At 38.8% G+C, this 25,546-nt stretch overlaps 1 protein-coding gene across 1 annotated transcript in view; it reads left to right on the top strand.

The window, feature by feature from the left end:
- The window catches only part of ARID5B (AT-rich interaction domain 5B), a 178,278-nt gene that overhangs the window by 17,912 nt on the left and 134,820 nt on the right, over positions 1 to 25,546 (top strand). The window contains exon 3 of the mRNA XM_025435202.3: positions 12,770 to 12,995. Within this exon, the coding sequence (XP_025290987.1) occupies positions 12,770 to 12,995 (226 nt within the window). The remainder of the gene's footprint in view (positions 1 to 12,769; positions 12,996 to 25,546) is intronic.

Raw genomic sequence — 25,546 nt, forward strand, 5'->3', positions numbered from 1 at the left:
GGAAGTTGATTTCTAGGGTAGCTTCCATGTTCAACCCACAGGAAACGTAGAGAAAAGGAATCTGGATTCGGATTTAGAAGCATGCATCAGCTATAAGACATGCACCATGGTGCGTGCGTGCGTGTGTGTGTGTGTGTGTGTGTTTAACCTTGAGTTTGACATTGTGCCTGTGTATCCTCTGTTTTCTCTGCATGCGTGTTCTGTATTCTTTTTCCCCCTCCTCCCCTCCTGTCCTCACCTTGCTAGCTCCTTCTGTTCCTTAGGGTAATAGCAGAGAGTCTTCTCCAACCACTCGATTTTGAACTCATCCCCAGTAACACCCCAGTCTTCCATGATTGCCTCTTCTAGTTCTTTTCCTTCTGCTTTTGTTTATTACGTGGCTTCTCTGCCCCACCCCACTCTCCCCTAATGTACACACCCCATACATACGCTACACACTGCACTGAATGACGGTAGGCTCCAAGAAGATAGGGATTTTGGTCTGTTTTATTTCTGACTGTAACCCCAATGCCTGACATATAATTGGTGCTCCTTACATATTTGTGGAATGAATGAAATCACTTATGACAGTTTCTCATTATATAAATCATATTTAGCTGAGGGCTATTGTTGATTGTCTACCCAACTCCCCCCACCCCGACCACCAACCCCAGACAGGCAGCCATGATTCAGGGGTTTCTCTCCCAGCTACCCTAGCACCTAGCACAGCTTAGAGTAGATGCTCAGAACATCAAGAAGGGAAGAGTGAATGGATTCTCTGGCAAAGGACTAAAAAGAGAGGAGCCTTCATTTCCTAGCTGAGAATAGGAGGCTGCGAGCACCATGCATTTTTGAAGGGGCAGCACCAGTGTCTTAGGCATCCTTATCTCTCAGCCCAGTGCTTGGCACAGAGCACAGTCAATACAGGTCAACTGGATCAGATTGAGTTGAATTAGGGAAAAAAATCGCTCCTGACAATAACACTGGATGTCGCTCAGCATGTGAATGCTCCCATGAATGCATTAAAGATGGTTCCTTCTGTATTCCCTCCTGCACCTGTTTTGTCAGAATGTCCAGAAGGACATGTGTTCATTCATTTGTCCATCCATCATCCATCTATCCATCCATCCATTTGTTCATTCATTCACTCACTCATTCTTTAAGCTCCATGTGGGAATATACCAGATACTGGAAGGCATGGAAGGCCATGCAAGTTTCAGCCCTGCTTTCAGAAAGCTTACCTTGAAGAGACCTGGGGCTTTGTACTCTGGTTTATACAACCTCCCTGAGGTGTCAGAAGAGTTGGAATCAGGCTGTTGGAGTTGCTTGGGTCTGTCCCCTGTGCCAGCCTGCACACCACAGTCTTTGAACAGGAGTAGAAAGGTCACCAACTGTGGTTGCAAATTGGCTTTTGCATTAATCCTGGCTTATTCAAAAACACTCAATATTTTTCCAAACTGAGTTTAGAGCTTTTGATTGAAGCCTGAATCATTTACCACGGCAGAGCATATCACCAGTATAGGAAAAACCAGAACTTAAAAATACAAAGCCCCTTTAAGTAATCCAATATAGGATAATTACATTATTAAATAAAGCTGTGGGCCTCAAATTATTCCACCGCCATAGTACACGTAAGGATAATAATGGGAACTATGCTAAGTGAACAGAACAAGAAAAAATGTTTAACAAGAGGGAGCATGTCTAAATCATATGTTTATGTTTAAATGGAGGCTACACAAAACAGGAAGACTTACTTGGTTTCTACATTAAAGCATTCTAAATAGGCATGAGGCTTTTGGTGATGTTCTGTGAAGACTGCTCTTCTCATTAATGACAGCAGTATTTTAGGACTCCGTGCCAGATCCCCAATAGCCCTGAATAATTCAGACAGCCCTGAATAATATGGTTTTCATATACCAACAGAGGCAAAGAGTCTTCTTCCTTTTAGGGTCCTTATGGTGTGTAGGTTCTGCTGAACTGTGTACCTGGGCAGGAGGTAATGTGCCTATAAAACTGGGTAAAAAAAGATCAGAAGATGTCAAAGGAATGGTTTGGAGTTGTTCAGCGTAATAGATCATCCGTGTTGGGTAGAAGTTGAGTTTGGGTTTTATTGTTACTGTTTTTGCTTTTATAGAATGTTCTCAACTGAACTTTAACACTCGAATTGGGCTCATTTATCTTCTTTTGCTTATGTTTTAATGGCCACAGCTAAGAATATGGGTGCCAAGCTAGTTTTTATTATAGCAACCTGTAGGTAGTTAAAAAAAAAACCTAGGCTGTGGAGTTAAGACCCTATTAATTTGGCCAAAGGGAAGGTGGGCGGGCTCCACCATTAACGCGTCTTTCAGTATATATCAAATACTTGCCTGTTTAGGGAGGAAATATCTAGGACGCTGGGATGTATCTTGCTTTCTGTGTAGACAGTTTTTAATCTCAGGGAGGAAAAAAAGGCTCATCCATGGTCAATCTGAAAGGAAAGATATGAAACAGGGAATTAATGAGAGGATGTTTCTGGGCTTTCTTTAGAGATGGGCTTCTGGTCAGGGGAGCAGGCTGCAGCCTAACAGGTTTTAGATTAGCCTGTATTAAAAATGTATTTAGGACCATAAAATATTTAGGATTTTTGAATTACTTGTTTGATACGCAAATGCCTTTGGCTATGCCGTGAAGGATGGTCGCATTACATCTGACAAATCACACCTCAGAGCAGTCTTCTGTTTGCTTACTCCCTCTAATTGTGCCAGGATGGATTTCCAAAGTTCATTGAGCCACAAGCTTCACCCAAACGTCTGCAGGGAGGGAGGGAGGAGGTTGAGAGAGAAGGGGCTGGCTTGGGAAATTGGAACCCAATACACTAATGAGGCTCCATGGCAAATCCATTTCATCATGTTCAGGGAGTCAAATTAAACCTTAGCGCATACTTGAGAGGATATCTTCATCACTCGGACAACAGAAAATTCTTCACATTTTTAAAAAGCACATGAACGGCAATTCCTGTAATCTTACTTTGGGGACAAAACCACAATACAAATCAAAAATTAAAATCCCTTTGGCTGCAGAATGACCTTAAATCCCACCCACCCCCAGCCCCCAAGACACTGTTAGGGCAGAGTTCCCTTATCCTAGGGTGGGAGTAGCATGGAGTGTTGTACTGAAAAGACCACAGAGACTAATCTGCCAATGAGATGAGGGTGTTACCAAATCTGGCTTCTGGTTTCACCTCAGTTTTCTCATCTCTAAAATGGGCCTGAGAGCACCTACCTCAGAGGGTCCTTGGAGAGATCAGATAAAAGCGTGTCTGTTAAATTCATGGATTAGTGTCTAGGTAAAGTAAAACATCTCAGAGTTTTCCACTGCTCTTTCTTCAAGGACTGAGGGAAATGACTTAGGAACCCAGACAATTAGTGACTGCTTTCTGGCCCAGCTTCCCCCTTGGAGGTACCTAGCAGTAACTACAGGTATCATTGTTCCCAGACAAAGAATTAAGAAGCGTTAGGAATACACACAGCTACTCATGGGTGGCATCTGGATACTCGTCACCTTCACTCCCTCATCTTCAGTTAAAATGATGTGATGTAGTAATAGTAATAGCCGTTGTTTCTTGGGTGCCTTCTCTGTGTTGACCATTGTACTCTGATTGCTTCAACATCCTGACTGCCCAAGGAGGCAAGGGTTTTTTTAATCTTATTTCCCCCCCATTTTTTTTAAGTGATCTCTATGTCCAGGGTCGTGAGCTGGAACTCACAACCCTGACTGAAATCAAAAGTCACATGATCCACTGACTGAGCCAGCTAGGCACCCCACCCCCACCCCATTTTTTAGATGAGACCTGGGCAAGATGATATCATGTCCCAAGATAAATATGGACATTAAACCTAGTAGAGCTGCATCTGGGTTAGGCAGACTTGGAAGCCAGTGCTTTCTGAGTGTCTCTTAGTTTCTCCCAACATGGAACAGCCAGAGATGGCATACTGTTAAAATAAGTAGTTTTGTGTGCTTTAGGCACAGCACAGTCCTTAGCTCTTTGGGAAGTCCAGGAGAGGTAGAAATTAAGCAAGGGTACCTGCCACTGAAAAGTTTCAGCGGTGTGGGTGTTTCCTGTAGAACACAGAATTATGCAATTCAGCATGAAATAGTGGTGCCTAATAAAGATTTACCATTATGTCACATGTAATAAGAACAGTAATTCCCAGTTCAGGGACCAACTTAGTGTTGATATCATTTTATTTTGTCTACTCAGGACGTTAAAAAACAACTACTATCGTCTATTGCCATCTTTATTTCTGAGGAAAAATGGATATTATTACACCAGATGAAAGGAGGAAGAATGAAGTCTTAAATGGGAAGAGTGTGCAGGGGCCCCGCTAGAGCAGCCCTGCTCCCTTCTCTCTGCCCTCTGACTGTTTCACTGGTTTGCTCCATCGACACAGCTCCTGGCCCTGTGGCTTCCAGTGGGGTTCAGCCATAGCATAGAGGTGCCCTGCAAGATGAGGGTAGGAAGGAGGGTGAAGGCAAGTATTTATCCCCTGTTCTTTCCTGTGAGGTTCCTCCGGACTTTGGTGTCCCTCTAAGGAAGAGTCACCGCCACCGATAGAAGGGTTTCCTCTCTTCTGGTAACCACTGGCTCCTTGGCTTTGACTTTTTGGCCTGGAAGTGATGATAACCAACCTGCGCTCAGCCCAAGTTCGTGTACTATCCATCTCTTGTGGTTCCTTTACATCCTATCAATAACTTTATCATTAGAGCCTTTATAAAATCTTCCTTGGATTTTCATTACACAAGTATTCCATCTGTTTCCTGCTGGGATGCTAACTGGTGCAAAGATCATCCCTGAAATCTAGCAAATGGAGCTTCACGAAATGCTCATGGCATTGTCTTTATTTTTCTCATTTCATGGCCAGCCAGTGAAAACTTCATCTTGTTGACCCATATCACCATTCTGTCCTCCCTGACTTTGTTGGACTCTGACTGGCAACCATGTGCCTGTAATGAAACCTTTATACTCATTCTGTAGGAATCCTGTTAGTGGAGCACACCAACATCTAACAGGGAGAGTGATCAGCCAAATGAAGGTGCCTAGAATAGCAGTCATCTGGACAGGGTTTGAAAGCATGCGAGTGGCCAACCCAGCCAGGCCCATTGGTGGCACTGTCTTACCTTTGCACACCATGGGCACATCTGCCTACCACGGTGGTTAGTGCACAAGCTGATGTGCTTGCACTGGTCTTTCTAAATGATAGCATTTAATAGAGGGTTTTGGGCTTCTTTTTTTTTTTTTTTTTTTCATTTTTAGTTTCTATCTAGATGAAAATATCCCACTCTTGTGGAACCAATTGGACTATTATTTTGGTTTCACTATTTATTTAGCTAACATATCACCTGTTGTCATGTTTGTGTTTCCAACATTTATCACATTTTGGTTGCTACAAAGAATATTTTAAAAATCTAGGATGTTTGGGGAAGATTGAGATGAATATGCTGTGTTTTCCTGTTCTCATTCAGTCCTCCTCCTGCCAAACCCTTTGATATTACATCTGTGTTCATAATCTTTGGGCTTCATTAACATAGCTGAATATAGTTATCCTTTTAAAAGATTTTATTTATTTATTTATTTATTTATTGGAGGAAAGAGAGCAAGCAGAGGAGGAGCAGAGGGAGAGGAACAAGTAGACTCCATGCTGAGCATCGAGCCCAACGAGGGACTTGATCCCCTGACCCTAAGATCATGACCTAGGCTGGGTTGGGTGCTTAACTGACTGAGCCATGTAGGCATCCCTGAATATAGCTATCCTAAGCAATGATTGGTTACTAGTTACCACATGATGTTATAAGGAAGGTTGTGTTCATGTTCTCTCTCCTGAGGAATGATATATTTATCATGATAAAGGTTTATCTGTGTGCAAGAGAGACCCAGAATTAAAATGTTTAAGTAAGTTGGGAGTTCAAAACCTCACTTGTGTCACCACCTACAGGTATATGGTTCAGGGATGGTATGGTGGTTCTGCTGCATGAGATTGCCTAGAGAGCCAACTCCTCTGTTTTTTTTCTCCTAAGAGATTTGTCCTCATGTGTATGTTCCAAAGGTATATCCATTCCCTTTAAGGCCATGACCTGGAAGTTGCACACACCACTATTACTCATACTTTTTTTTTTTTTTTTGTAAGAACTTGGTCACATGACTGAAACTAGCTATAAGAGGAGCAGGGGAAATGGTGTCTTTATTCTGTGTGCAGCAAATTAGCAGTTTATTACTAAAGAAGAAAGGAAGAATAGATTTTGGGGGAAAGCTAGCCACAGTTGGGGAATTTAAATTTCCCTTGTGTTGTCTAAGATCTTTTCTTACGATCAGCCAAATGGGCTGTGCAGTTCCACTAGGTGTGAGTTGATTCTGAGACATCAAATTGACAATATGGGACTAGAGTCTAGATGAATTTTTGGAACCAAACTGTAGAATGTAGTTAAAGGGTGAATACTGGAATTCCCATGGAAAATGATTTCCTCAAAGAGTAATATTCAGAGAAAGAGGATCTGGACCCAGACTATATCTAAGGATCTATGTTTCCTACATTTTCCCAGTAGGGAGATGGAATAACGAAGAAGAGAAATTGAATGAAGCAAAGAAATATAGAGGTGGTAGGTGTTGGGTGGGTGTTCTTCATGGATCCATTGAGTTTTTGCACATCTTGTGAGCAGAGCCACTGATTTCCTGTTCTGGGCTATCTTTTCAAGGATGCCTATATAGTGAACAGCTTTGGAAGACAGAGCTAGTGTCTTTCTATGGAACAAAGAGTAGGCATGATTATTGATCAGTATTAAAGATTTGGGTTCTCTACACTCAGGGTCCTATCCTGTAATGCACCCCACTGCATGTTCACGTGTCATCTCACCCTCTTTGTATCCCATTTTGACAATTAGGTATTAAAGAAACAACACAAACACGGTATTTCACTGCAGCTGTTGCTGTGAGCAATAAACCATTCTTTGTCTCTGACCAGGAGTCTTCTGTCCTCTGCCAGCATCTGTAGAACTGTGGCAGGCCAACTTGTAAGTTTGAAAGTAGAGTAAAATCTCACACTCTTCACAGTTCTTAACAAGAGGGAGAGTTTTGTCGAAGGAAGGGTTGTTCTTTATCAAATGCCACTAAGAAATCAAAGGAAACAAAGAATGAGGAAAGGTCTTGGGTTCATGATATAATACAACATTGTCAAAGGTTTTGAACTCAAGACCCTTTATATCCAAATTATCAAGGACGCCGAGGAGCTTTAGTTTATGAGACTTATATCTATTGCTATTTACTGCATTACAAATTAAAAATGAAGGGCACCTGAGTGGCTCAGTGGTTGAGCATCTGCCTTTGGCTCAGGTTGTGATCCCAGGGTTCTGGGATCTCATCCTGCATCAGGCCCCCCACAGGGAGCCTGCCTCTCCCTTTACCTATGTCTCTGTCTCTCTCTGCATGTCTCTCATGAATAAATAAATAAAAATCTTTTTAAAAATTTAAAAAATAAATTAAAAATGAGAAGTAACTTAAAGTACTTGGTAATTCATTTAAAAATAAAAATAATACGACATCCATATGTAGAAAAAATGAATGTCAAGCTGAATCTCAAACATTATACAAGATTAAGCCAAAATAGATCATATTTCTAAATATAAAACTCTACAACTTTGGGAAGGAAACATAGGAGAAACTCTTTGTGACCTGGGATTAGGCAAAGAGCTCATAGGTGCAACAGCAAAGCCACGATTCAAAGAAGAAACAACCTGATCAAACTGGACTTGATCAAAATTTAAAACCTTTGAAGACACTGTTAAGAGAATGAAAAGACAGCCACAGAACGGGAGAAAATACTCCAAATCACATATCTGACAAAAGACCAGTAGATACAAGAAAATGCAATGTTAAGAAAACAAACAGTCCAATTTGAGAAATAAGCCAAAGACTTCAACATGTGCTTCACCATAAAGGATATATGGATGAAAAAGTAACACCTGAAAAGATGTTCGACATCATTAGTCATTAGGGAAATGAAAATTAAAACATGATAAGCCACTCCACACATATTTAGAGTAGGCCATAATAAGTTAATTAACAAAGATGGTATCGAGTACTGACAAGGAAGAGAAACAACTGGAATGCTCATCTATTTCCTGGTAGGAGTACAAAATGGTCCAGCCACTCTGGAAAACCGACTAGAACATTAGATCTACACTTACCCAGCAGTCCCTCTCCTGAGGATTTGTTCTAGTGAATTAAAAATGTATGTTCACAAAAAAACCTTCATGTGAATGTTTACAGCAGCTCTAGTTGTAGTCACCAGAGTTGAAAACAACCCAGCGTCCCTCAGTGGGTGAATGGATAAACAATTTTGTGACACATCCACGTCACAGGAGATACTACTCAGCAGTGAAAAGGAATCAGGCTGTTGATACATCTGCAACATGGATGGATCTCAAAGGCGTTATGCTGAGTGAAAGAAGCAGTCTCAAAAGATTTCAGATGGTATGATTCAATTTATATGACATTTGGAAAAGAGAACACAATAGCAAGAACAGATCAGCGGTTGCCATGTGTTAAAACTCATAGAGCTGTACATCAAAACAGGAAATTTTACTGTAAGTTAATTTAAAAAATAAAAATAGTAATATAAACCTATTATATAAGTGCCACATTTTTATGAAAATTAACCATATTTTGAAAAACAAAGAATTAGTAAAAACAGTGGCATTGTTTTACATTTTTATAAACTCTTTAGTGTCTGGCTTGAGAGAGGCAGCTGGATTCTCGTATCTGCTTCTGCATTTACTCTCCTGCCTTACCATATGTCATATAGTCTCTGGAAAACCCCACTCTACACTTGAAAGAAAATAAGACTGAAAGAAGCAAATAATGTCTTAGTATTATTATGATCTTTGTTTTGCTTGTACGGACCACCTGAAATAGTCTTGGGGATTCCCCAGGGTTCCTGGACTACGCTTTGAGAACCACTGACATAATACACTGTCCCAAATTTCAGTCATTTTCATAGCATCTTCTCTTTTATTTTATTTTTTTGCCATACTCACATGTCCTGTGTTTACTTAATGGTTTTGTTGAAATCAACCTATTTTTTTTAACTTACATTTATTTCAAGAGGAAACTTTCTAAATCTCCTATAAATGGAAAACCAGTACCACTTTCCCATAAATGGAAAGTAACCACAAAAATAAATAAGCAATGAGTAACTTATAAAAAAAAAAAAAAAAAAAGTTTACCCCTGAACCATCTAAACTCATCTCTGCATGGCACACTTTGGAAAACACCAGTGCAGAGGACTTATGACAATGAAAATGTGGCTGACTCCAACATCCCACTGCATTTATGTAAGCCCATTTAAATCCTCGCAATTACCTTAAGAGGTAGAGTATTATTGTCCTTTTTTTTTTTCAGTACATTAAAAAAAAAAAAAACAACAACAACATAGAAGCACAAGGAGGTTAAATAAGTTTCCTGGTGTTCCCAGTGAATAAATTGCAGGCCTAGGATCAAACCCAGGCAGAGACTCCGGAGTCCAGGATGAATGCTATGTTGGCAGATAGGGGACCTGAAGTCTTGTCCAAGTTCTATCGGAAGTTGGTAGGAGGCTATGTCACTGAACCTCACCATCTTTGTCAATAAAATGAAAGAGGTGGACTACGTCAGGGTGCGCAAGCTTAACTGCTGGCCGGCTGCCCAGGGGCCAGGCAGGTAAGGGAAAAGTGGACTGGCTGTAAGACAGTAGAGAGTGATGGGGTCACCAGTAAACTAGAGATCTCACATCTTCTCTAAAGAAAGCACCCACTTTCAGCTGTTTATTGTTTTTGTTTTGGCAGCTCTTTTGCATTTTATTTATTTATTTTTTTACCGTTTTGTTTTTATTTTATTTTATGGAAAGATGGAAGTCCAGAGACCTACTGGGAAGTTGCCCACTTTTTTGAACACGTGGGGAGGCCAACAATACACAAACAGGCTCATTTGTGACTTCACGCCTAGATACTCTCCTCTCTGACAGAGAGGATTCCATGATGGAATAAGCTGTTTTTATACAGTGGTACACACAAAATCCAAATGACAGAAACAAGCCACTTCAAACAATGGCGACAGGGGATCTGGACTTCGGTAGCGTCTCGACGCAGCCTCCATAAATATTGATTGGGAGCTGGGTTAATTGAATAGCCAAGGTACATTATGAGAATAACAAAGTGTATTCCTTTGTGTTCCTTTTGTGTTGTATTAGAGAAAATCAGCAATATTTATCCAGTGCTAATTCTTGGTTTGCAGAGAGCTAATGTAATCATGAGATGAGCTTATTGAAATTCTTTTCTTAGACATAGAGGCTTGCCCGAGAACGGCGAGTATTAGGAACTTCAGTCAATGCTTGCCCAGAATAGTAAATACGAACATGTGATTTATGCCATTGTGTGTACAAAGCAATGTTTCCTGAGACATTTTCTATATATATGTTAGCTGTTTTGTTTTTTTTGGGTTGGTTTGTTGCTTCCCCCTCCTCCGCTTATCAGATTTCCTTCTAAATCCTGGCATTTGACAATGTTGCAGGGCCAGTTTCTCTGTGAATCCACAGTAAAACATACTGGTGGTTGCACAATTAATCCAAACTTGGGTTTATGGCTTATGCGTGTTTATGTGAATTCCTGCATTTGTTTTTATATATGTGTGTATATTCATGAAGTCTGTTCCTGAGAAAGAGAAAGGGAGGAAGGACAAAATCTATAGACTGAATCTTGAAAGATGGGTTTATTCATCAGTGACATCATAAGGATTGTATTTTCTCTTGGTTAATAAACTATTTGTTTGGCGGGCGCTGTAAGCCAGCCAGAGCTAGTCATGCCATTTCTTGGAAAAGATCTGAAGCAACTGGTAATTGAAATGATAATCATTTGATCATAGTTAGAGCTATTTGAAAATAACACTCATCTCCAAACTGGCCTCTTCTGAGGAACCATATTTGGTAACATTGTTGCCAAATTCCATCTTTGCTAATATTGAGACTTATATACATGATAATTATTTTCCAGTATATTCTAAACTTGATTTCTTGTGTGCCCTGTCCAGAAGCTGTTCCCATATGCTTTGAAACCATACCCAGCCTGAATTTTCATTCTGACATTTAATAATCACCATGTAATAGCTATAAAATGCGTGACAACGACAGATCTTTTATTTCAAGAGGATGGTGTAGTGAATCTGAGTGAAATCATCCGTTGAAATGGTACTTTGTAATGTGCTCCATTGTTTATAAAGTACTGATTTTTTTTTTTTTCTTGAGCAGAGGATAAAAACAGTTTCCACTTTGGGTCCCATTCAGTGGAAGTCCATATTTAATCATGATAAGAGAAAGGACTCCATTACGAAAGTTTTTCTTTTCATTTTTGATAGAGTATTTATTTTGCTGCTGCCTGACAAACTTTGTTCTCAGAAGCAGCTTGGAACTGGATGAGGAAAAGTGAAATTTTAGATCCTACCTTAAAACATTTTTAAAAACTAAATCCAGGGTTTCTTATTGTGTGAAGCTTATCTTAATAAACCCTTTTTTGTTTGCTTTGGAGTTGCATGTGTAGTACGTGTGTGCGTGTGTGTGTGTGTGTGTGTGTGTGTAGGTGGGGGAGGAGAAGGAGGAAAGAGTCATGTTTAACAGCAAAATTAGCCAAAATCACTTGTGAATTCCTTTTGTTTAATAGCTTAGAGACATCTTCCTGTTGTTGTTTGTCAAAAATATTTCTAAGATTTTGTAAGCTTAGGGGTTTTCACAGCTAAGCTTTCTTCAGAAATGTGAAGTAAAAGAAATGAAAGAAGTCAGTTCAAGTTGAAATGTCAAATGCTTCAAATAATTTAACTTAAAACCCAGTGAGATGATCTTCTTAAGCCTTTTCCAAAGAATCTTCAGTAAGAGAGGCCCTCCTTCACTCCATGGATGGATATCTATTAAATATCTTGCTGGATTAATTCTGAGTCAGAGAAGTTGGTTGTTCCCTGGAAGCAATTAGAGATGCTTAAAATTCAAATTTATGATCCATACGAGAAACTTAAGTTTCAACTACTTTTCTTAGATTCAAAGACTTTCTCTTTGCTCACCCTCTCTCCTCTTACCCATATGTATTAAAAGAAAAAAATCAGTTCATTTCTCAGCTTACAAAGTTTTTAAGAAACATGAGAATGTGTAAGTTTCTTTCAGTGGGAAGCACATAACATTTATGAAGTATTTCTTTTGGGATTACATCACAGTTTTATTTAATTTTTAGGACAAAAGTTAAATTCAATATTTGTGTATAAGCCAAGGGAAAATGTACCATAAACATAGGAATTTGGGGGTGAGTCAGAGTTCCAAGAATCCCAGATTACTTAGACCATTTATATAGAGACAGGCTAACCATTAGTCACCTAGTTCTCACTTTTTACTTTTGCAATTAACTGCACCTAAAAATTAGCTTTCACCGGAGTAAGTGGTCAGACAGGCAGAGTGGGCTTTGGCAACTGGCATTAAAAATGGCTATCAGAATCACTACCCAATTTGGGGAACACTTTCTAATCATATTACAAGTAGATCTTCTAAATTATTTTTCAACTAGGCAGCTAGCAGTGAAAAACCACTGAAGTGAGTTATTGAAGATTCTCTTGTCACCAAAAAGCACATTGTCTTCATGCATAAGGTTGAACCACTCAAATAGTATCTCAGAGGAGCTTTGTTGAACATTTCTCATTTGCCCTACAACCACAAATAATGTTTTGTTCTTCCCTGACCACTTCTTGCAGGATGAAGTCATTGCTGTTTCTGAAAAGGTAATCGTGAAGCTTGAAGACCTGGTCAAGTGGGTACACTCTGATTTCTCCAAGTGGAGATGTGGCCTCCAGGCTGGGGCCGTGAAGACCACGGCCTTGGGGAGGAATGGACAGAAGGAAGCTTTGCTGAAGTATAGGCAGTCAACACTCAACAGTGGACTCAACTTCAAAGACGTTCTCAAGGAAAAGGCTGACCTTGGTAAATATAATTTGTACTTCCAAATCTCATGTGTGGGTGTAGACAGTAGTAACCTACTTTTTTTTTTTTTCTGGTTGTAGGCCTTTCTGGAAACCCTGTCATATATATAATTTTATATAGACATAAAATTTATTTGACTTCAGAGGGTCTTGGGAATATGTATGGACGGATTGTTGGGGTATGTAAGGGATGGATGCTGGCTGCCGGATTGCAGGGCCTTCTCCTGGTGGGACCCTGAGCCAGGAACCAGGTGATACAACACATGGCCTTAGGCAGCTCCCATTTGGTGTCAAGGCAGAAGACTTAATTAGGGCACCTGAGATTGAATTAATGAAGAGTTTAAATATTTGTTCTGAGGAGATAGTATGACATCTCTTAACACCATGTCAGGATTTCATGTGTTTGTTTACCAAGGCTGGGTGGGAAGCAGAGCGAGGAAGAGAGATGAGTTACTTAGTGTGGAGCAATGTCAAATTGTTTCGCCTCCTAGTCTCAGTTTCCCCATCTGGAAAAGATGGGGACTTTACTGCGTCACTGAAATTTAAGATATAAAGGGTTTAGTTTACCACAGTGATGACTGGCGTATACAAGGGGCTTCCTGATGAATTCTTTTGCTTTTTCTTAACACGTTCTTCTCCAGAGGCTTTCTGTGGCCATTTCTTTTATCCTCTCCCGTCTATTTGTATCTCCCTGTGGTGCTCACTGACTTACTCTCCTAGCGTTGCTTAACACCAAAGTTGTTGACCTCTGAGTTAGACTAGTTATTTCCTCTTTAGGCAAAGAGGAACTTCACTTTTAACATATTAAGGCATCTTTTTCTTTCATTCTAGCACAATGCTGATTTTCATAGCCCTATTTTATGCCTTAATGTGACAACTTCCTGTTTTCTTTAGCCTAGGATTTAACTATTACAACAAACCCAGACTCTTTACTTAATTGGCATAAAGAGACTGCATAACAGCAGTAACTGTCTTTCCTGTGATTCTGATTTGTGATGAGCTGTACTGTGCATTGGGAATCATATTAATATTTTCTTGCAATTTGAGTCAACGACTAACAGTTTCCTGTCATCTTTTGGTAAATGTCAGGCGGTAATATTTTGGACATGGCAGCCTGACTTTTGAAGAAAATTATTAATCTGGTGTTTTATTTTAAAGCCCCCAATTTTTTTTTTTTTTACTAAATTTCCTATATATGCTGTTATATTCCCCAATTTCATGAACACACAATGACTAGTCTCTTGATGTGTGATAATGCTGGATAATACATGTGTTGTATTACTTTTCTAATGTTTGCTCTAAGTTGTATTGCTATTGTCTTATGTTCTCCCTAACATTTAAACATTTCTTTTGTTTGTTTGATTTTTTTTTTTAGTTATGGAATATACTGTTACTAATAAAAAACTAAACAGGAAACCCACGGGGGACAAAAGGATGTGTAGATGGTTAAGCTTGATGTCACACATATAAACAAGAGTATTTATAGCAGACTTGTTTTCTGTTTAAAATTGATAGTTTATTAATGAATCTGAAAAGAAACTCAATCTCTTAATTCTAGCAAAAGATTTAGAGGGTTTGATCTTACTGAATTCTAAAAAAAAGTCCATGATGTACTTTTTAATAATTAATTTCAGAAGAAATTGATTTATAGTGAATATTCAAAGTACTTAGTGGTTTTTAAACCTAGTGTTTGGTAGACTCACTAGGGGAATTTTAAAAATAATACTGATTGCTAAGTCCAGCTTCCCCAGATTGTTCATCCAGTAGGATTAAGGCAAGGCCAAGGAATGTGGCCTGAAAAAAAGACTTCCTAGGTGATTCTGAATTTTTTTTTCAGTCTCATTTGGGAAACAGCAATACAATTAGTGCTGAGAAAGGGAAAATAATCAACAGGAGATTTGATGGGGAGGCTCTCCTCTGGTGAACAAGAAACACCATGTTACTTTTTCCTTCTTTTTTTTTTTTTTTAATGTAAAATACCCCTTTAAGGATAGAATTTGGGGCCTTGAAATTCTACTCAGTTGGTATGAACTGTGGGGAATTTGAGACAAATAGCTTTTGTAATTGGAATGCACACTGTGTTGTAATAATGTGGAAAGAGAAACAAAAACTTTCCTTAATGTAATGAGTTTCCATTATCTGCTTGATCTAAGGTTCACAAGCCTACATTGTTAGGATGTATATATTGGGGAGACAGGGGGTGTCACTTGCTGTACACATTCCTGTCCTAGCAACTTTCTCTTCAACCTCTTCCTTTTTGTCTGCAACATCAAAATATTTGTTGTCTGCACTTTTCTTTCTACACAGTGGTTTTCTTATCTCTCTCTCTCTGGGCCACACTGAAACCACTTCCAATACCACATTGTTAATGGAAGTTCACACACTTATTAGGTTTTTCCTTCTGTAGAACACTTCCAACTCCTCATTGTTCTTACCAAAGAAAGAAGATGAACTCTGAGATTATTTAAGACCCCCCTCTTTTTTTTTCTGGTGGAAGTAAGCAAAGAATGGAAAGATCTCACCTTTCTTGTGGCTAAAATAAAACTCCGATACGTTATGTTTTTAACCGAAGGATTTCATCACGTTAAAACATCAATAGCGACAAAATAATTAAGTTGACTCTTAGAGAAGGGATTTTACCATCTAAAAGCTAATTAAAGAACTCTTCTTGCTCAATGTTTAGGTAGAATAAGTTCCCTTTAATCCCAGTTTGTGTCACTTCCTGTCTCTCTCTGAAGAGTAAAAAAACAAGAATGTTCTCACAAATGTGTGTCTGCCAGCAAATTAATACTCCGCAAAGAGAAACTCTGCCCCAAATGGCAGCTTCCAATAACTGCTCTGATTCGAAGCACAGCTCTTTTTTTTTTTTTAATTCTCTTCCCCTTCAAGGACAATATTTGTGGATATCATGTTTGCTTTTTACAAATCTCTGCAGTTTTCGTTTAAGATTCAAAATGACTGGTGACTAAAATGACACATCTAGATAGTGGGAAAACCAATAATCTTCAAAAACACTCCTGAGATGTGTTAGCATGCCTTCGTCCCTTTCCCTCCTCTTTGTCCTTTTCAAAGAAAGAAAGTTCAGTATGAAACCAATTCAAATTGTGACTTTACTCGGTAAGATGTTTTACCTTCTCCACAGACAGTTTCATACTGAAGTTTATAGGAAAAGGAAAAAAAGAGAGAGAAAGAGCTATGTTAAAATACAAGGGTTAAGGAATGTATAATTCATAAGCGTAATGAACACAGGAACCTGTTTTTCCAGAAGAATCGGGTTGATTAAATCATTCACTACACAAGCTTCTAGTTATTTATTTTTGTCTTTAGAATTACAGTAGTTAGCTTTTGTAATAAAGTGGACTTGATACCCATATTTGGTATGGCAGTTGGACGTCGTCAAATGAAGAATTATTTCATTTTACAAAATTTTTAGCAACGAAGGAATATAAACACTATCAGTTAAACATAGGAAACTTGCATTTTTTTATTCCTTGGGCTATAGTTTGAAAAAAATCAAATTATTTTATATAACACTGCTTCTTACAGAGTTCCTTTAAGTGAAGTATGAAAGCTGCAGTGTAAGCTTTATTGGCCTATAAATATGTCATTATAGTTGGACTACATTTATATGCTTTGGATTGTTGTTTAAGCCAAGAAAATATGTCTCTACAGGTTGACTTTTTATTGAAACCCTTTGAGGCATACAACAGAATGTATTTTAGGCCAAGGTTATTAAAACAGCATTTTCATTTTTTTGCAGCAGACTCATTGTCAATTATGCTGCCACAAACTGTCTGTGGATGGGCAGTTATGAATGGTTTCATCTCCAAATGTGTCTCTAGAAAAAAGAAAGAAAAGATAGAGCGTCTGAGCTGAAACTGAGAAAAGAGACCAAAGGATGTGGGTGTGGGTACAGCTGAATTTAATGATGGGGGTTCCCTTGGTTCAATTTCTGTTTCTAAAGGCCCATCAAATTGAGAAAGTGTGGCTTCCCCTGTCCCTTCTGTTGCCCGGATTTTGTTATACTTTGGGGAATAGACAACATGGTGGTGTTGAAAGAACAGTAAGGAGAAGGTCGGGAGAATCTTGGCTCTTCCTGTTCTGGAGATCTGTCACTTCCTCGAAGAGTCACTGTATGCTTATACCTTTAGCTGTAATTGTGTAAAGTAGCTGTAATAGTATGTACCCTGCGTTATCTCACTGGGTTTTTGAGAAGATCAACTGAGGAATAATTAGTGTCAATGGAATCATTTGTGATACTGAAGTCCTAGTATTATGACTGTGTTATTATCAGAAGGAAGATTTATATGAGAGGGAGCTATGCAGTATGATATTAGTTTATTTGTTCATTTTGAGCTTCCCTAATCACACGGTCTAGTGTTGAGGGCATGGTATACCCTTATTATTATGTGCCTCAAAAGAAGGCCGATACTATTATTAAAATCCTTCTGATCTTTGCATACACACACACACACACACCACTCACACTGTAAAATGATATTTTATATGTACCCTATTACATATTTATATGTTTCCTTACATATAGATATGTATATTTTTATGTTGTATAACTTTTTTCCTCTCAAAAATTTTGTCAAAATAAGCTGGCTCATAAGTGGCCAGTAATGTCAATGACTTCTCAAGTATTTTTAGTTAGAAATTGACTATAGTCTTTGCTTGGAAATTCTGGAGGCCTTGTATTTCAAACGGTTATTTCAGATCACTTTGGAGTTTGATATGTCAAGCTGCTTCCTGGCGTGTGGATATGGGTAGGATTCTTACTCTGCAGACAAAAACTGCTTAAAGGGCTCCAATAGGAAGCATGCTAAGGTGCTGATAGTTTATCAGGGAGGGTTTTTCACTTGGTACATCAAGTGAACTTACTAGGATTGAAGACATGCTTCTTATTAGGACAGTCCTTTCCTTTCTTCCTTCTTTCTTCCTTCCTAGATATAAACTTTCTATGTATATGAAACAGTCTTGTGAGCTTATTTGGTATTTATATTTAACTTCTGTTGCCATGTTAGCTGTACTGTTTTCCTTAAGGTAGAAATTTCCAGAGTTTCTTAGATGATATGTTGTTGAATTATTCTGTTCATGAATATCACAAGGAATCCCTATAGAAGGGCCTCTTCACTAAAACCAATCTGGCCTTTATAGAATCGTTGAGTTCAACATAGAAATCAATTACATATGGAGCTTATCAAAAATTTGTAAGGGTACTTTCTAAAGGATTTTCTCACAAGGCCCTATGACAGTATTGTTGTGTGAACCACAGATTCTTTTAAAAAGTTCATCGTGGCACCATTAACACCGGAGAAGCCTGCTATCCAGGGACTAACATGGCTGTGTCTTCAGGAGGTTGCTTCGTGCCACTGTAAATTGACAGGCCAAAGGACCTCTGAACAGGAGTATGTTCATATTTCCAAGAGTCTGTGTCCAAGACATCTAAAGCTTTCGAATAACTTTTCTAAGCATCTGGGAACAGATCAGGAAGGTTATTTATTTTCATTTTAAAGTCAGAATTCAGCTTGCCCATGTAATCAAACAGTTGAACATTGTCCTGAAATAATGGTAGAATGTGTGTGTAAGAACTGTCTTGAAAAAATGACAATCGTGTATTTTGTCTGCACTCAGCCATCTTGGCTGTTCCTGCTGGAAAGGAAGTCTGCAAAATCTAAGTATGTGTGAGCCAGTCGGCAGCTGGTCATGGATATTGCTGTCTGGATACTCGTATTGCCATCACTCATGATGGCTCATTCCAAGTTAAGCTCCTCTCGTTTGGAATTTCTGTTGATTGCGGATCTTCTAGTGTTTTCTAGAGTAATGAATGCTTTTTAGAATTCTAGATTCCTATCTTCATTTGATCATGGGCTGAAGATGGATAGTCAACAGAAGAGAAGTTTGTAGAATTTAGGAGTTTATTCTTTTAGAATGGAGATGTCAGGGCAGAAGTAGGAAGAAAAAAGTGAAATTGGAAGTTTTGGTGTTATTTTTAGTATTCAGGTTACCAGTATTCACCTCTTGGCTACAATGTGTGCACAAGGTAGGAAACTCATGCTTTTTTCAAGCTCTTCAGAGAGTTGTGAAGCTGGACGTTGGTCCAGTTGATGTTTCTCATCCCCTTTCATTGAACTAGTCCTTAGTGCTATTTCTATTTGCCTAAACAATCCCCATTTTTTCGATTCTTCCCCGGGATGTGGTTCTAAAAATCCCTCACCATCCTGGTTACTCATCTTAGGATCTACTTTGGGTGTTCTTTTATACCTGCTTACCCATTTATGTTTTATGAGCTCATCTGTGCTGAGAAACCTAGACCCAAACAGCTTCCAGTGGAAGAGGGACTGTGATACACATCCATCTGGCTTGGCAGCCTCCAGGTAGATCATGACACTGACTAAAGTATGGCACTCTTCTTCTCTACAGCTGTATGGCCTGGATTTCTAATTCTCAGAGCACAAAGGGGAAAACATGTTAATTCAGCGACTACTGAATTTTAGTTACTTGGTTTTTTGTTTTTGTTTTTAAACAGTAGCATTAAATGTAGACTATTATCTAATGAAAATTATTGTCCATTAAGATGGTGGGAGTCTCTGTGGCTCAATCCCAGTGCTGTGTTCTTTTGGCTTCTGCAGTTCTGTTGTTGTGTACTCTAGCATTTAAGGTGACACTTGCCTCAGCTGGTTTTTGCTTCATTAAAGGTCCACAGTTGAATACCAGCTTGGTGTCCAGCTTCTTTAACCTGCTCCGATCAAATAAGAGAAAGACTAACAAGTATTCCCTAAATTATCATATGTGTTAGTTTAATGCATTAGCATCCTCCTGGACTCTTAACTATTCTGGTTTTGTTTTCATTTTCTGTTTTTCTGGTATTTTGTCTTTAGTCGGGTATTCTGTGGCCATTTCTATGATAAAAGGACCACCATGGAGAAAGCAATCAACCTTTTTAATTTTGTTTTAGCTTCATTAATGAGAAATGTTAATTTCACAATCTGATGGGAAGATAACCAAAGATGAAAGAAATTCAGCTGCTGTCTGAGTCCTTTGCTCTCTCTGTCTCTCTGTCTCTCTGTCTCTCTCTCTCTCTACACACACACACACACACACACACACACATATAAATATATATACACCACCTTTAGTTCTTGGTTACATACCTGGTCTACTGGAAAGAGTCTTTTGGCAGCCTTAGCTTCTTGCAAGCTCATAAATTTCTGGTATCATAGATAGATTGATGAACTTGGACCAATAATTCTATTTGCATTTGGTGATAGGAGTGCGACATTGACTCTGTACCTCAAATGTGCTTTAAAAATAAGGTTTGATTCAACAGCTCCCCTTCCAGTTGGAGATGCAAAATGCTTTTCTCCTATTATTGTGACTCTAAAATGTTTTTGTTTGCTTTCCACCTCTCATCCCTTGAGCCACTGCATGGTTACTGACTGTGGGCCATTATTACAGCTGTTATCACAATGGTATCACCTTGGAACACAAAGGACATACATCGTACATGTGAATTGATGTGACTTTTCCAGAGGGTTTTGTGAGCAGATATTTGATTTGGGCATTTAGGCTTAATTCTCTTTAGTGTTGACGCTGATTCTTCCAAACAGCTCGTTTATCTTTTAGAGTACTTCAAATGTGAGGTTTTATTGCAAAACATTAATTTTCCTAAATGTCAAAGATTCACTCCCCTTGTCTCCTCCAGCATTATGTGTGTAAGTCTGTAGTTTGTACAGGTCACTGCAGAGAAAAGCCGAGTTTTGGACTTTTACCCCATTTTAATAAATGTATTTATTTAGGACAGACTGAAGTAATGGTAGGTTTTCAAAGCCTTTCCGAAGTGCTTCATGCACAGTAGGGGCTGAGCAAATAGTCCTGCCATTTCAGGGTTTCTTGATTGCCTTGCCCCGTGAGTACTCCGTTAGTGTGCTGGGATGAAGTGGCAGTGCTTCATTCTTCCCCGAAATCCCAGAGCCATGCCTTGCCTCGAACTTTCCTCATTTGGACCTCTCCACTTGCTTTCTAAATTTTTATAATTTCTAACATTTTTATCCCGTGGACCCTTTTAAAATATTGCCTTTCAGCCTGTAGCCGCCCCCCGCCCTTCCCCCCCCGCCCCGCCTTGCTTTCTTGGATAACCTCATGCCTACCGGATAAAGTACGAATGTTGTAGGCAAGCTTCCAGTGAACTGTTTACCCCATCCTCTATTTCTTTTCTTTTTTATGAAATAACTTTCATTGTTGTGGTTTTTTATTACCAATGCTATCCATGTCCATATTACAAAATGTAGGCATTGCAAACAAAAAGCAGAAAAATGGAAGTTGCTTCTTTCCCTCCCATTCAGAAGTAAGTGCTTTTAGCGCTTTGATATATCTATGTGCCAATGTATCTAATATGTGGATAGACAGGAATTCATATGCATAAACTCTTTCCCCATAAAAATGAAATCTAATGTTTGCCTCCCCCATTGAAATCTATACAGATGTTTTTTGTATGGCAGTGCCTCCTGTCCTAAAATGCTCTACACTGTTTCTTTGCACCTGCCTAACGTTTCAATATAGAGGTATTTCTATTGTTGGACATTTGGGCTGCTTCTGTTTTCCTAAAACTCTATGAAGTTCTGGGAGCTCTGCATGTTTCCAAGACTATTTCCTTATATATCTATAAAGGTGGAATTGCCAGCTCAGAGTGGACACGGAATGTTAAGACCGCCTATCTCTCTACCTTATCTCCTACCCTTTATGTACACCTTCTTTAGTCTAACTCGTCTGACTGCTTGGTCTTCTTTCTCGTTAACAACATGGACCTACCCTCCTGCTCCTCAATCTCTGCAGTGCATTTTGAGTGGCTCATGCCTTCACTCATTCTTGAAATGCCCCTTCCAGGACTCTTTACCTGTAGAAATGCTGTTTTCTTTAAGACCAAGTTAAGCACCTGAAGCCCTCGTGAGCCATGCAGCTCATAGGATTTTCCCTGCTTTTGGAGCTCTTAATCACATTGAGTGTCTCTACCATCTACTGAGCACCTTACTCTGTAACTAGCAATATAATTCAGTATCTTTTTCTTCTGTGTTTGTCTTATCTTCCCCGTAACAGTCTTAGGTCTATCATGTAGGCACTCTAACTTCAAAGTTACACCTACTAGGTTGAGTAAACATGTCACTTTTATGGTCAACCTCTGAAAACCTCTGGAGTTCTCTGCTCTGAACCAAACTAGAATCCTTCCGTACTTTCAGTGGTTGACTTGACTTCTTGTCCAGCACTTCCTAGGATGATACACTCTAGTGGAGGGGCTGTCTCATCAGTACCTGGTAGGAGAAGCAACCTGCTTGGGGCAGGGGAATGCCATTTTTAACTATTTTGGCTTAATTTGTAGTCAGCCATCTATAGACTTATTCTGAGAAACTCATTAAGAGGGATTTTGAACATGCTCGAAGCTAGCCTTCCAGCCTGAGGATTTTTGGTAGTGTTGTAGGGGTTTGTTGTGTGTAGACATTTTACGTATTAATACTGGCACTTATTAATTCGTCCCTTCCTCAAGGGAATCTTTTACATGTTTCAGGATTATAGCAGTTACAAAAATGTGCAGGGAAATAAACAAATCCAGACTGGACTTGCTCTGCTTTATCTTTTTTATTATCGGCTTGTTCGTAATCTGTCTTTTTTTTAGGTGACAGGTTATTAAGGAGATGGTTTTAGCATGACATCTAATGTTTCGTATTCTAGGCAATTGCACTGTTTTAATCCTCGTCTCCCTTAAAATGGTTACTTGCTAATCATGATGGAGGATATTCTCCACCTTCCAACTACCCATTCTACTTCTTTGGTTCACAAAGAAGGTATTCTATTAGGCCCTACAAAAACAATGCTTCATGCGTGGCCTATTCACTCAATAAGAAATAAAACATTGTTTTCATAGCAGTGCTGATAATAAGGCAGATTTCAAAGCATGATGAAACGTATACTTTTCTAGCAGAGAAAAACCTATAGTTACCTGGCTAATTACCCATCACGTGACACTTGTGTGTAAATATAGGCTTCTCACATTTGTAGCTTCTGTACAGGTTTCTTTTTTCTTTTTCTTTTTTTTTTAATTGAGAACACTTAGTTGACATTGTTTTGTATTAATATTTTCAATCAAAGATTTAGAATGAGGAAACAGAAGCTGCCATTTTAGGGTGTCTTCTTTTTTACCCTAAATCTTTGGTACACTAAAGGTGCACTAAACCTTTGCAGCCTAGACTTTAAAATAAGACAGGCCTGGATTCAAATTTTTGCTCCGTAAGCTCTATGACCTTAAAAAAATCATAATTCTGCTTTGATTGCTTATCTTTGAACCAGAGTTAACAATACCTGTCTCACGGGACTGGGGATGATTAAATTCAGTCACGCGTGAGGAATCATCAAGCACACAGTGGGAGCATTTAGTCAAGAACATTTTTTCCCCCTTTCTTTTTTCCTTTAAGTAAACCCAGGGCAGCCCGGGTGGCTTAGCGGTTTAGTGCCGCCTTCAGCCCGGGGCGGGATCCTGGAGACCCAGGATTGAGTCCCACATTGGGTTCCCTGCGTGGAGCCTGCTTCTCCCTCTGCCTGTGTCTCTGCTTCTCTCTCTATGTCTCTCATGAATAAATAAAAATCTTAAAAAAAAAGAAAAGTGAACCCTACAAAATGCTGTTTCCCCCCAGAAAGTCAGTTAGACAATTGCAACATAAAAATATACCAAGATAATAGATAATCATAGTACCTGACTTCATTGAAGTTCATTCATAAACATTGGAGTAGCTATTCTAAGGCACAGAAGTTAATTCAGGGTTAAATAAGTCATGATCTCAGTTTTCTAGGGGTTAAGGGTTATTTTGAAGTGCTTTTAATGTGATATTTTAAAATTTAATTCTGTCAGAATTTACCTAAGTGTGTATTGTCCTGCAAACACAAAAGTAAAGGCAAATGGCCTGCCTCTGATCACCCTTAGATCATAATTAACAGCTGATCCTTCGTTGGTTAGAAAATTTGATGCCAGGAATTCAAATGTACGTTGGGATATCACAAGTGAAACACATGAAATACTGGCCTCATCTGGTGCTTCTCTGGCTGTTCATAAAAAAGAATATATATCTCATTAATAATTTTTATATTGGTTACATGTTGAAATAATGATTTTGATATGTTGGGTTAAATAAAATATATTATTGCAATTGATTTTACCTTTTCCTTTACATTTTTTATGGATACTAGAAAATTTTAAATTATGTGGTTCACATTATATTTATATTGGACAGTGCTGATCTAGAGAGATTTGAAGAACTATGATGGTTAGCCAAACTTGAAGTAGGATCACTGTTTGTATGCACCGAGTGCTTAAGAAGGCTAGGCACTGTATTTGCCATGGAAAGAAGATGAAGATGGCTGTGAACTGGCTGTTCTTATGGTATATTAGGTGTATATAGGTAGGCGTATGGTGTTTGTGTGTTTGTGGAATGGTTCAACCTGGAAATCTGTTTGTCCTTGAGGTGCCTAATTATTCTAAAAGAAACCAAACCACATTGTGAAGTGGTTTTGTGTGTTTTCTCTTGGAGGTCATGAGCAAGAATTTTCAATATACATCATGACAGCCTGCATTATGCTAAGGTATCAAACATCTCCAAAATCTCAGTGGCTTAACACAACAGAGGCTTAATTTTTGTTTATACACAGTTCATCATGGCATACAGGACTCTACAAGACAAATTTTCCCTCTGTGATGGCTCCGCCTTGGTGGTTCATGCTTATAGGAAGGGGAACAGGGAGGTAAAGAGCTGAGTACTAGAGTTCAAATGTTTACACTCAGTAGTAACATGAAGTAACACACATCACTTCTACTCACATCTCACTTCTTGTTCAGATTAATTCCATGGTCATGGCTTACTTCATGGAGGTTAGGATATATAAACCTACAGCATTCTTGGAAGAAAAGGAAAATTGATGTTGGATATACATTTGTAATGTCTCACACGTGCCCTTGGGATATTGATCAGTTTCATAGAATAATAAAATCTCAGGGTTGATAATTTAGTTACAAGTTTCTAGTTATGACATCTTTCCTGCACTTACTACTTCTTAAATGTCTTCTGCCGAAATCTTGATTAGTTGACCTTTTACTGTTTTCAATGATTGTGAACTCATTATCTTATAAGGCAGTTCTAGCTCATCTTTGATCCATCCCTGTGTTAGAAATGATGACTTATTGATGACTTAAGTTTGAAATGTATGGTTTATAGTACAAACTACTGTATTAATGGTATAGTCTTGTTACTAATTCTTGTAACAGCCATGTGAAACCAAATTTTCCTTTTCCTTGATGGTGTTTCAGATATCTGAAAAGAGCTGTCCCCAGCTTCACACTTTCATTCCCTAGGTCAAACACCGACAGCCTCAATCGCACATCCCACATGAAGCATGGCTTCTAATTCTTTCCCCTTACTGGTAGTCCTCATCTAAAGGAATCTCAGCTGTCCCTGCCACTCTGAGTGTAACTATATTTGTCTCTACTTAAAGAAAAGATGGAACTGT

The sequence above is a fragment of the Canis lupus genome, chromosome 4, assembly GCF_003254725.2.
Source record: "Canis lupus dingo isolate Sandy chromosome 4, ASM325472v2, whole genome shotgun sequence".
Taxonomy (NCBI): domain Eukaryota; kingdom Metazoa; phylum Chordata; class Mammalia; order Carnivora; family Canidae; genus Canis; species Canis lupus.